Source organism: Alligator mississippiensis, chromosome 4, assembly GCF_030867095.1.
Source record: "Alligator mississippiensis isolate rAllMis1 chromosome 4, rAllMis1, whole genome shotgun sequence".
In the NCBI taxonomy this organism is placed as follows: domain Eukaryota; kingdom Metazoa; phylum Chordata; order Crocodylia; family Alligatoridae; genus Alligator; species Alligator mississippiensis.
The window spans coordinates 177,020,910-177,034,472 of NC_081827.1; the positions used below are offsets into that span (position 1 = coordinate 177,020,910).

The 13,563-nt window shown below is 42.0% G+C and overlaps 2 protein-coding genes across 6 annotated transcripts in view; both read right to left on the minus strand.

Annotated features, from left to right (window-relative positions):
* The window catches only part of KANSL1L (KAT8 regulatory NSL complex subunit 1 like), a 113,352-nt gene extending 108,463 nt beyond the window's left edge, over positions 1-4,889 (minus strand). For all 4 annotated transcript variants that reach the window (XR_002091650.2, XM_019491991.2, XM_019491990.2 and 1 more), the window contains exon 1: positions 4,802-4,889. The gene's annotated coding sequence lies outside the window, so the exon portion shown is untranslated. The remainder of the gene's footprint in view (positions 1-4,801) is intronic.
* A 1,986-nt stretch (positions 4,890-6,875) lies between these two features.
* The window catches only part of ACADL (acyl-CoA dehydrogenase long chain), a 30,739-nt gene continuing 24,051 nt past the window's right edge, over positions 6,876-13,563 (minus strand). For both annotated transcript variants that reach the window (XM_014594228.3, XM_059727128.1), the window contains exons 10-11: positions 10,428-10,514; positions 6,876-7,725 (exon numbers count right to left, since the gene is read on the minus strand). In XM_014594228.3, coding sequence (XP_014449714.1) covers positions 7,632-7,725; positions 10,428-10,514 — 181 coding nt within the window. In that variant the 3' untranslated portion in view covers positions 6,876-7,631. The remainder of the gene's footprint in view (positions 7,726-10,427; positions 10,515-13,563) is intronic.

The following is a 13,563-nucleotide window of genomic DNA, read 5'->3' on the forward strand; positions in this document are numbered from 1 at the left end:
GGGTCTGCAGCTGTGGCTCCAAATGACTAAGGGGGCAAGAGCTGCAGCAGCTGCCTGCCCCCTCACCATGTACTTTAATCCAAAACAATGTTGAATGACTGAAAAAAAACCCCTGGATTTGAGTACATACATTATTCTCAAATCCCCAACAGCCACTAACCTCCTATTCTTTGCTCAACCTTTCACTCTTCCCTCATCCCCCCACCTCTACTTTCTCTGTGTAGTCTTCTAGTCAACCCCTTGACCTGCCTCTGTCACGCTTCTCTGTAACCCATTTCCCAGGCCTGTAACCCATTTCCCAGGCTTTCTTCTTGCAAAGTCATTCGAGACTCTTAAAATAAAGCTGTACTGGTTATTATACTCTTCTGGATGATTAAAGTATTTTAAAGTCCAATGAACTTTTATGCATTCATAATATGTTTAGATGTATGTATTTCTTTCAGTTCAGACAAGACAGACAGGTCTGTTTCACTTCTGTGTATACTCAGTTTCACTGTCTTTTTCATGCCTGTACACAAGGCTATTTTTTTGGTATGTTTTATAGCATTCTTGGGAAATCCTGAAATTAATATTTTATTGTAGGTTAGGACCTATTCTCTTGTACCCCCTGATCTGTATGCACTCACTCTTGTGACCTCCTAATCAAAATGTAACTTTGTAGCAAACTAGCTGCTGCTAACACTTTAATGAGTTTTCCGTAAACAGCTTAAGAAAAGTGCGAGTACAATTTCAATACATCTTTTTCTATTTGAAAGTGTTGTTCCAACTTTACTTACAAGTAATGTTTCAAATTATAACAACAAGGAGTTGGAGGAAGAAACTTTTTCCTTCAACTAACTTACTTTGTGTATTATCATTATTTAACTTATAAAAAGTTGTGTAGAATAATAAATACTATGGAATGTGCCCTGTTAGTGGTATGAAAGATAAACTGGCACCTATACTTAAATATCTTGACTATTCACTATTCTAAAAGGAAAAAAAAAATCATCCAAGTAGGTAGCTTTTGTTTTTGACTCAGAAGTGGCAGTTACTCATTATGATTATTTAAACATTTCAGTATTTTGTTCTATTAATAACTTGGAAAAATGGGACTATACAGGGAGTCTCAGTTTTCAGAAGCTCTCACTGTGCAGTCAATTCTATCCAGACAGAACTACAAACTAGTATTTTATAACCAGAAGTTATAAAGCAATACATTCTTCATCTTTGAAAACACACCAAAAAAGGATTGCTTTCTTTCATCAGGAGAGGAACTCAGTTTAAGACAGACCACCCAAACCATTTTAATGACACAAAACATCAAAAAGGATATGCTTCAAGTGGAACATATTAGTATTCATTTATGATAAAATCCATGACTCATTAAAAGCTCTGAACAAAGCTGATTTTCCTCCTCGTTCTTCCATACTTCTGAACCCAAGTTCACGTTATTTCACTATTTCAAAATGTAGAACTGCACTATCAGCTCAAGTTCATGTTCAAATCTGAAACAATTTGTTTGTAACTGATCACTGAACTCAGTTTTTGAATCTATAATGCTAAAATTAGACACTTTCTATAATTAACAAATTACTCACGGATCTCTAAATATATTGTGCATGTTTCCAATATAATTCTTTGCAATAACCCTAAAGTTATTGCAAGTTCCATAAACAAATGGTATGACATTTTTCAGTTTTTCCTTTGAGTCAGTCAGTTTGAAAAGGTGTCCATGAAAGGTTTCCTAAACAAAATCAATTTAACACTTCTTCTCTAGTTAACAGGCAGAGAATTTATACTTGCAATTCCATTAACATTTATGGGAGCTACCAATACAGAACAGGGTGATAATGGAAACATATGATTAAAGCTGCCACCTTTCAAAATTAGGGTTTGCTAAAACCATTACAAAATAAAACATTTTTCTAGTTTTATTTGTCAAGGAGTCTCATAAAAGGTTTTTTTTTTTTAAATTATGTGGAGGAAACAACTATTAGAACAGGAGACTGTTTCTGTTCCCAACTTTGCCACTGGCTCCATGTAAAATTAGGCAACTTAGCTATCTACCTGCCTAACAATACGACCCTCACAACTGTTAGTGTCCAGAGCACTGGTTCTCAAACTGTGGTCCGCAAGCTCCATTTAGGTGGTCCACAGAAAGGTGACATAAAGCTAAAGTTGACAGATATTACGCCCGGCTTCCGAGAACTTTCCTCAAAAAAGCAGGTACATCCATCACACTAGAAAGGCAAGATTACTGATATTAAAATACGAGTTGTGTGCTTTGATTTGTAGAACAAAAAATAAGTTTATTAAGTGGTCCACCGATACCCTCAGCAATTTTCAAGTGGTCTGCGAAAAGAAAAGTTTGAGAACCACTGGTCTAAGGTATTCAAGTGCCTCTCAATCATTAGGCAGGCAAGCTTCTTTGGGTAGATGTGGTATCTTTTATTAGACCAACTAAGTAGTTGGAAAAAAGGTCTTTGCAAGCTTTCAGACACAATCATCCTTCTTCAGGCATACAGAGTCTCTGCTGTTCTGAGACTCCAAGGAATGAAAGAAGCTAAGTGTGACAGGCTGTAAGTGAGAATGGAAATAGTGGAAATTAGGAAAAGAAAAGGTAGAGAAGGGAAGGGGGGAGGGGGGGGAGCCAAAGGTAAGGGAAACTCTACTGTAGTAGTTTTCCAAAGGCAGACAAGAGGCTGCCTGTGAAAAAGTAAATAGCTGAAAATTAGGAAGACAAAGGGTAGAAAAGGAGGGGGAGGGGAGGAATGGGGGTGGGGAAAAAGGTTTTAGGGTCAGCTTTGGCAGGTACCTGGTGAATCAGATGTCAGACAGGTTGTAATGTGTCATAAACCCAATGTGTATATTGACTCCATGATTTTTTGTATCTGGTAGATTTATGAAGTTCGTAGGCTTGTCTATGAAAGGTGTTTTGTGCATTTGATTCAAAGATGTACCGAGCTGTTTACAAAAGAGGGTCTTGCCCATAAGGTAGGATAAATGGCTTCTCAAAATCACGCAAGGCATCTGTACAGGACCTGGAAAGTGAACTTTGGGCTCTAATCCTGGTTAGTGGTACATCCATTAGTCTAGGGTGCTCTACTCCCGGAACCATGTAACTTGGCCTTCCCACAGGTCTGGAAATTTGGCAATGGGGGAAACAGTGACAATTATCCTTGCCACCACTCCCCTGCTGCTAAATTTCCAAGCCCCACACAGGTGGATTGGCCCCAGCTGAGCTGGCCTCACACAAAAGGATCAGCCCTGGCCAGGGCATTTCCTCACTGCTGGATTAGGCCCTGGCAGGGTCAACCTCAGATACTGGATCAGGCCAGATCCAGTCCACCAACCTGTCACCAATCATCCAGCCTGTGGGCTGAAAATGTTAGGTACCAACTGCACTAGTCATTTAAATAATCATTTTAATTAAAAATAAAAAAAAAGAAGTGGCCTGTGATTCTGGGTGCAATCAATACAGCGCATTGTGTACCTCATTCACTATACCTTTGGGAGGCAAGAACATGCTACAACCATTTGTATTTGTCAATCACTTAGAAATCCTTGCCTGGTAAGAACTCTACAAGGACAAGGAAGTCTTACTTCACCCAAGTATTACTTCATTCAAAGCCTAGAGAGAAACCATAGCAGAACAGGGGAATATTTGTGGGAACTCACATTACAGAAGAGGGAAGGGGAGGACAAAAAGATGCCTTAAAATGACAGCTTGTGGACCTTACACAAGCTTCATAGCAACCATGAGGGAAACTGGCATTCCTCATAAGGGAACTGACATCTTCCTGCCTAACCAAGTTTGTTTGGCAACTGTTGATTCTTCCAGATCATGGTATATGCATGAGATCACCCAGACCTTTGATGCATGTGCCTAGGTAGCAGTTTTGGATGAGTGGACACTGCCCAGATGCTCCTCCCCCACTTTAGGGCCACTGAGACAGAATCCAAAGGCCAGGCTGAATTCAGACATTTAGTGCCTCCGTGGATGTATGTCTGTATAAGCTTCCAGAAACTGAACCCAAGTCTCCCCTGTGGCAGACAAGGATGCTACCAGTGAACCACAGGACACTGTCCTACATAACCAAATACTAAGCGCACAAAGTAAATGCACAGAAGAGAGGGACAAAAATTTGCCTGGCATTTAGTGTGATCTTCGATGGCATTTTTAACTATCCAGGTAACGTTTTGCAAGCATGAGTGGGGATTTGTAACTAAAACAAACAAACCACCAAAACCACGCGAGGTAGGTGTGGGACGACACATCGCAACCCATCTGTTCCTTCAACCTTGCCGTCTCGAACTCCGGGCGCGTGAAGGGTGACCCCCGCGCTGGAAGCAACCAGGACTTGTGCAGCGTGAGCAGCTGGACTGTCCGGGGCTGGCCGAGCCGGGAATCCCTCCCTCCCCGGGAGACCAGAAGGGAACAAAACAAAACAGAAAAGGAGAGGAGCGGAGCCCTCCCTTCCCGGGATTCCCTAAGGAAGCTGCTCGGGGAGTTGCTTGCACCCGTGGTGCTTGATCCCCCCACGAGGCGGCCAAGGCCGGGGCTGCAGACTCCCGCCCGCGGCCGCCGCTGTTTGCCAGGGGCGCGGCGGGAAGCTGCGGCCGCAGGAATCCAGGCGGGGGAGGGGGGAACGGGTTCCCGCCCCGCCCCCAGTAGACGCCCCTCCCCCTCCGCCCCCGCCCCGCTCACCGTTAACCCCCCCGCACCCGCCCTTCCCCTCAGGCGCGCCAGGGCGGAGCGGCGACGGCAACCGACCCCGGGCACCGCTCGCTGTCCCCCCAAATCCGCACTCGCACTTGCCTGCTCGCTGCCCCCCCCGGCGCGCGGGCTACTCCGCAGCAGCGGCGGCGCCTCCCGCCCAGCCGCGCGCTCACTCGCCCGCCCGCCCGCCGCTCACTGCCGCTGTTTAACAGTCAGCGCCCAGCTAAGAGCGGCGGGGGGCGGTGCCGCGGCGGAGGAGGGAGCGGGCCAATAGGAGGCGGCGAGGGCGGGGCTATGCAAACGTGCCGCGGAGCTTGGAATGCGAGCGCGAGGGCAGAGCGGCGCGGCTGCAGGGTCCTGGCGCCGCCCTTCCCGCTGGGAGTGCCGCAGCCCCTCGAAGTGGAGTCGGTGCTGGCGCTTCAGACGGAGGCTGCAGCGCGGCCAGAGTGCTTGCAACTTCTGTCCGAACTCACCGCCCTCAACACCCCCCCCCCCCCCCCCGCCACTCTCAGCGGGGAACCCAAAGGGGGCCTGTCCCCTTCCCTCCCCTCTTCCTGAGGCTACCTTCTCACTCCCTTAAGTAAAACACCAGATCAAGCCCCAGGAGCAAAGGAAAGACATTTCTAAAAGGGCAAAAAAGTTCATGATGTGGAGAGTTTAACGGCCTGGCAGGCATGAAGCTTTGCCCACAAGAACAGGCAAGTCAGATTCTTGGGCTGAGTCCCAACAGCTCAACAGGCATCCGCACGCCCCCGCAGACTTGCGTGGACATCCGGGCAGGAGTATCCGGACTGAGGATGATCCTTGCTGGCTTTGCTTTTCCACAGACAGCACTAGGAGCCCCTGCACGCAGTACCCCTTGAAGCCACCTGCAAGAAGTCCACTGCCACTTCTGGATGCGGATCAGAAAGTCCCAGCTGGGGGTATCCCTTCTTGGAAAAGTCGTAGGAGGAAAAAACAGGAACAAAGATGTGCCCAGAATCTTTTGAACTCGCTGCCACGGAGGTGCTGCGGGCCCCATGCTACAGTTGGTGCAAAGGGGTTTGTGGCTTGCTAAAATGCAACTGCTAAAGGCAGAAGCTCCCCTCAGCAAACAGATACCTTTCAGTGCACCAATGCTGCAGACACAGTTTTTACAACATTGAAGGCTGAAGTAATCTGCACCAGAAAGAAAAGAATTATTGCCTTTATGTGATTTTGAATGCACTGAAGGGATGTCAATGTATTCAGCGATGGTGACAGAGCCTTAGAGACTGAAATCTGTTCATCCAACAGGTTTGATAAAAACAATACCACCTGCCAGGCCAGGAAGAAAAGCTTCTATTTCAAATCCTAATATATGGCAAGTTCACCTGTAATGAAAAGGGGCTCGCCCCTCTACCCCGACTGCATTCCTGGCTCTTCTAATGATACAGCAAATACACTCACCAGCTGTAATAGTGCCCCTCTGTAAGCTTAGATTTTCAGCAGTATATCTAGGACAATACAGAAATGATGAAGTTTGTATTTCTTAGAAACGAAGAATACTAACTATTTCAAATTCACATTAGCTGAATCGCTACTTAAAGGTTGACTTATTAAAATACAATTGTGCTGTTGTGTAGCTAGGCTAACTGAAAACCTAGCCAATTCTTTGAAAAAGAAAAAAGCCTGAATTAATAGCATACTCTAGTCTATACAGATACCAGGAGCTACCTAGGGCAACTGGTTACACACTGGAAGGACCTGGTTTTGATCCCAAGTAAGGGTGGTAGGTTTCAACTCATTTCCACTTCCAGGGCAGCCCTGAGGCCCACCATCCTCTTATCCAATGTATACCAGGAGCTACCTGGGGGTAAAGCTAGCTGGAGTGTGGTGCTGAACACATCACCTCCTTCTGGAGCCAAGATTAAGAAGAGATGAAGTCTGATGGACCTCAATGGCCTGTAAGTGGACAACTTTATCTTAACTCTTACACTAACCCTCTAATTTATGCCTACAAATATAGTGATATTTTCCAGTAGGCTTTGTAAAGAGGTGTTCACACAAATGTTCAAAGTAACACATTATTGTGCTTGTTAACAAGTAATGCATTCATAGTTACTTAGAAATCCTACCAAAACAAGACTTATCAAGGCACTTCCAAATACTTATTTTAACAAGTCTATTACTTTAAAATCAGATCATTGCAATGTTGCTTGTAAATATTTTATTAAAAGTATGTAATACATTGAAATAAGGCAATTCTGGTTACATGTAAACCTTAGGGGGTTTTTTGTGTGTTTTTTAATAAAGCTGAAAGTTGCTTATTTCGTCTCAGCAATAGAAGTGAATGCAACATACACATGCATATATAAGTAAAGCCTGAACATTGAGGAAAATCAATACGAAGACCATTCTCATTCAAATAAACCGAGGTGAGAATAAGATAGGTACAAGTTACATTTAACAACAGGGAGTGCTGATCTAAAACTGTGGGGTCTTTATACATGTTTGCTTTCCAGGAAGAAAGTGGCTTCTTGAAAATTTGAATACATTCATTCTGAACAGTTCAAGCTAGATTTAATATAATGACATTTTGTTTCAGACTTCAAGTTAACTGTAATATTCCAGAAGCACATAAATATCCCTTTTCAAAAATCAGAACACACTAGTGTATCATCTTGCCTCTAAGAGCGTTTTAAATGACGCAAGAGGATTAGCCTCAGAGCTTTCACCAAGAGTTTCCATCAAGCATCTTTAAATGCTAATCTTCATGAAACATTAGAGCCCAACAATACAAACATGCTATCCTTATTATTGCTTTTTAATTAAAATAATTTTTAAGATGGGCTTGCTCTTCTCATTAAAAATACAGTGCATCTTTCTTCTACTTACATTCCAGTGTCTGATTTAATACCATATTAACTGTAATAGGATTCAGGAAGACGTCTCCAGTGTATCCATATGTCTAGCTGTCACTTACAATGCTTCTAGCAATTAGTTCTTTCATTATTTCATTGGTACCTCCATAGATTGTCTGAACCCGAGAATCCACAAAAGCTCTGGAAAATTAAAGTAGTAATGAAAGAAAGAAGAGTTAACAGAGAGATGTGTATTACATGAGAAGGCCCTTATTAACATCCAGCACCCCTCAAGTACAGTGTTCTTCCTAGACTGAGAACAGATATTCCTCTTTTAGGTTTGTTTATTAAAGAAGAAAAGTTATTTACTACAGAAATGTATGAAATTATTTCATGTATGAAAAGTTTCAGTTTTATGTATGGATTTGGTTGGGTGTTTTACATTTAAATAAATAAAGACCTCAAAAACAAGACTGTATACAGTAAAAGGGATTCAAGTAAAATTCTAAAAATTTACAATCAATAAAAAAAATATTTCACCTAAAATACTTGCCTCTACTCCAGGGATAGGCAATTATTTCAGGTGGAGGGCCGCCTACTGAGTTTTGGCAAGCCATTGAGGGCTGCATGACAGGCAGCCAGGGGCAGATAAATATTAATTTTCTAAATTTTTTAGTGGCCCTGCGGGCCAAATAGAATGGCCTGGCAGGCCACATCCCACCTGCGGGCCGCATTTTGCCCACCCCTGCTCTACTCCATATGCACAGATGATAAATACAGCAGTTAAACTAGACAGAAGTTTCAGTTTCCTTGTTTTGAATAAGCTTCTAAAAATATAAATCAAGTGACTTCAGTATAAATTGTCTTCTAAAAAGGGCCTATATATCACCCTTGTATACAGTGGTAATGAAAAAGGGTCTGCACACAGAGTGAAGTTTGTATATATCTACCCATTACTGAAGGGGCAGAACAAATTTTGAATACAGTACTTTTGTTGTTACAAACATCAGAAAGCCTAAAAATTAAAAACATATTAAAATATATACAACTAAGGGCATGCTATTCATATCAATTTAACTCTACCCAATCTCTCCCAATATATCCCATTTTTGCATGCCTAACGAACACAATCTGACTAAAGATCTTCGATGACAGCAGCCTTAATAAACACTCTAAGAAATGTATAGTGCAACACTGTGAATATCTTTACTTAACTTCACTGAAACAGGTCATCTAGAGAGTCTGATACACAAGTGTTTTTCCATGCTACCTTGCACTATTTCCAATGCAAGATATTACCTTATTTCAGTCCATCCTTTAAGAAGCTCATCAGTTCCACAAGTGGTTGCTGCTCACCTCTACAAAGTATTGGAGAGCCAAGAACATGCAACATCCTGAACATTTCTAGGAAATTGTCTTGAATCTGGTGACTTCATATGTAAAGTATTTTCCCTTTGTTTTGTGTGTTGTTTTTTCACACACTGCCTTGTAAAGTTTTTCTGTTATTGTCTTTGCCTCCCATCTTTTTAATTTGAAGTATTTTCTTCCTCTTACAATCAGCATAACCTACCTATTTTTTTCCCTCTTTTTCCCAATCCTCCTTTGCTGCCTTCCTTCCAAATTTCATATTAAGTTAGTGGTTGATTAAGAGCTCTGGAGATTGAAACCCTCCATCTATCCATGATTCAATCAATATTCGTTCAATCGAGAAAGAGCTGCATGCTTGCCCATCTTGCCTTATCAATGTGCCTCACTGCCCTGAGCAAGACACTCTTTGGGCATTTATACACATGCTCCAGGAACAGGGCGACCCTTTAATCAGAGCAGCTCCAAGAGCCACTCTTAATTAAAACGCATGGAGTCACATGCATCAGTGTCCCCGTGCTGAAAAATGACAGTGGGGACACCTTAACTAAAATACCTCCGCTGCCATTTTTTGGCACAGGGACACTGATACACGTGACACCGGAGTCTGCTGGAGCACGGTAATTGCCATGCTCCAGCAGATTCACTTAATAGAGTCTTCTCCAATGCACTGTAATTCCAGCACACTAGAGCAGCCTTGTTGGATGTGTATAGGTGCCCTTTAAATCCCTTCCCTGGCCCCTCTCAGGCTGTGCATGGAGCTCCTAACTGTTCTGTTGGTTCTTTCTGGGAGATGAGTTTTTGGTCATTACAGAAAAAAAATAGAATTACCAACTTATTTCACATATGCCACTGAACAGTCATCAGATCACTGTCTACCTGACCCACTGCAGCTGCTGATGGCTTCACACTCTGGATCTGGCCTGGGGTCCAAAGTGAGTTTGACACCCCTGCTCTAAGAGCTTTCAATTTTAGTAATCCAAGTTGTTACAACTGATGTTCTCAGGTAAGAAAAATAGAAAGGGTGGTATTTCAAAGGGCTCCACTGCCTCTGTTAAGTGTGCTTTTTTGTTAGGGGGTTTGGGTTTGTTTGTTTAAGTCAGGCAAAAGTTAAAAGACCTGATATTGATGAGAAAAAACACAATAGAAAAATTTACTCTGAATGCCTTTAAGTTCTTGATCAGAGGGCATTTGCTTTTTCCCCTTTCAGACACATGCATTTATAGTTTCAATTTTCAGATAAAACATGGAAACTATTATACTCATACTGGTCTTCTGATGCTTAAATCAATGATTTTTCAGGAAAAGCCACTGACACATTACTAACAAAAACTTGCAGGGATTGCTCAACAGCTCATAAATTAATTTGAAAGATCACAATAGCTCTCTCCCAACACCTGCATGGCTGATCTGCTTTTCAGTAAAAAGGAGACAGGAAAGTAAATAAAAAATACACAATAATTTACACAGTTGAAGGAAGTGTCTCATTTTACTTTCCTACTTATCTTTCATCATTCAGTCTGAAATGTTATACTTACTTTGCGATAGGATACTCCCACATATACCCCCATCCTCCGTGGAGCTGTAAACACTGAGTAGCCACACTGTTTTGGAGATCAGAAGCCCTTAAAAGGTGAGAAGAAGAGCTAGTTTTTAAAGCATGAATCACATAAAAATCCTACCACACCTATAAACAAGTTAGAAGTACAAAGATTTAATTATCATACGTTTCCTTTACATAATTTCTGTATCTGAAGCGACTGCAACACATTGTGGGAATTGCCTTTCTACATGGAGAACAAGAGTTATACAACTGACAGATGTATTTAAATATTAACACTCCAGATTTTTCTTATAGAAAATCTTTCACTGATAGAAACCTTTCAAGTATAGATCAGTTCACTTATCTTTTACTTATTTTTGCTGTAAAAATCGAAGAAGCTTATTTTAAAATAGGTATTTTTTCCTTATTCCTCCACTTAATTAACATTATTATTTATGTCAAGATTGCTTTCCTTTGGCATATCGCATTAGAATTCTCTGTGAATACTGTGCAGGCTGGGACCCACTCCCGCCGCCGCGCACGGGTCGGGAGGGGAGATCCGCGGCCTGTCTTTTGCGCACGCGGGCTGTGGCCAGCAGCCCGGGCACGCAGGGTCGGAGAGAGCTGGCGGCGAGCTAGAGTTAGTCACAAACGTGTAGTGGTTGATTGAAAAGATTGTTTACTTACACCCAAAGATGGTAGTGGTGTAGGCTGGACAGGTTTCCAGGCACAGCTCCCTCTTAGATCCTCGCTAGAGGATCACGACAAATTTGATTGCTCCCACGGAGTTGTTTAGGCTCCGCGGGTCCGGTTCGGTTGGGTTCGAAAGGTTCCCCAGAGTTGAGACTCTGTGGGTTCGAAGTTTACAGGAAAGGGATACGTCTGGGATTGCGATCAGCAACGGGGAGAGGCTAGAAGCGAAAGCTCCGTAGGTTCGGTTATTAAGCCTCTATTGCCTGCTTAAGAGAGGCGCGTTGGGTCCGCAAGGGTCCGCAGCGCTTGGAGATCTTCACACTCTCTCTCCGATGTTCATGGAGTCCTCCAACTTGGGTGGAAACCACTCAAGCCTTTTGTACGGCTAGCAAGCCAATAGCTAGCCGCCACATGTGCCTACATTTGGAATTGGCCAATAATGTGGCACGAATCCAAATACAAATGGCGGGAACTCCTTTGCAACGTGCATCACTAGTATGCAAAAGAAACGCACCCTGCAAAGAAGCTGTAATTTGGCGGGAAATCCCCCATTGCACCAGAGTTCTCTCTCGCAGCAGAGAACTCTACCGTGCAAAGAAAGCTACAATCGGCGGGAAAATAATTTAGCGGTACCAAAGCGCACACACAAACAAAAACCACAACTTTGGGTTGTGACAAATACTATCATCATCTGAGGATAATTAATTTTAAGCAGTAATTAATTATACTGCTTTATTTGTAAAGGTTTTAATACTAAAAACCCAATAATTAAAAATAAATTTAAACCTAAAAATGCTTAGTATTTTTCTATATTTAGCAGAATTTGAGATAGCATGCTATTTATATAATCATTCCTAAGTTTTTTGCTTTTGAATTACCACACACTTGCAGATATTTCAACAGTTCAACAACAATACATGTACCAAAAAAAGTCACAGGATTTTAATGCTATGAAATTAAGTAAAGTCAATAGTGAAGGCATGAAGGGGGAAGTTTGTCAAGGGTTCAACTTCTGAAATAGTAAAGGCAGTATAGAACATGACTGGTTAAATCAATCCCTTTTCCATATTTTTTTTCAAACTTGCTCTATTGTTAAATTCTCTTAGATTATTTCAGGATTAAATTGTACATAATACAGATTCTCAACAGATGTTCAGATTAAATTTAAAGTAAATATTATACTTATATTGACCATAATAAAACCTTAAGATCTTTCAACAGAAATCAGCAGTAAAGACGTAGAATAATTTAAAAAATGATGCATCTATTTGATAGTCAATTAAAGTATGGGTACAAATTAGTACACAGTCAAATGAAACACAATATACAGGTGTTAGAAAGAGATGTATTGTATTTACTTAAATCCAAGACCAGATTTTCCTCCCCCCATCAGATTGTCTAAAATAGAGGGAAGCCTCATCTTGGATTCAATTATTGGCCTGGGGCAGGTGGCAGCTCAGCTCTTGCTTCAGTCCTAGGTTCAGGGTTGAGACTGGAGCTGAGCAACCACCTGTCCTGGGCTAGGATGGCTCCTTTGGCAAGCAAGGGGACATGTGGCTGGCAGAGTGAAGGGGAAGATAATTGGGGAGGGTGGATGGGAGAGAGGAACCTGCAGCCTGCCCCACATGCCTCTGCCTGCCCCCCACACCCTTTGCCTCCCCCACCCAGCTACCCTCTCCCCTAGTAAATGGGCTTCCACTAATTAGATTCTATACATGGAAACTGCAACATATGTATAATTTTCCATGTATAGAATAGAATGATTGGGGGGGGGTGTCCATCTTAAATTCAAAACTGTCTTGGATTTGGGTAAATATAATAGTTTTCTGTTCAAGCAATTTTTAGACTTGTTACGAGTGTTCTGAAGGCAGAGAAGAGAGAGAGATAATTTAAAGGACCCATTCATCCAAGTCACTGATACTATAAGTACAAAAATTCAGGGCATTTTGCAAACTCCTATCTTTGGAAACCCCACTAATGAAGTATCCATTTAGGCTGGCACTACTTGTTTCCTCCTCCTCACAGCTAAATTATTCTGCTTATGTACTAGGTACTGCTAGGTAAGCAGTGCCAGGAATAACACTCAATTCAAATCTTTCCTTGCATAGTAAATGATCTACCTGGAATCCCTTAACTTTTGTGCATATTCTTATACTTTTTTTAAAGGCTTTAGTCCAGTCTAAAGTCTTTAAGCCTATACATTTTCTTCAAAATGTTCCAATATTTCCTTATCTTCAGTCTGTATTTTCCATCTTTACAGATAATTTAGTCTGCAGTCACAAAAAATGTATTATACCTTGGATGATTCTAATGTCTAACTGTGTCTGGTTAAACACAAGTTTATAAGTAACTACACAAAAAGTTCCTAGGGACTGGGTTTGTTTGTTTTTTTTTGTTTGTTTTTTTTTGGTTGGTTTTGTTTGTTTGGTTTTTTTTGG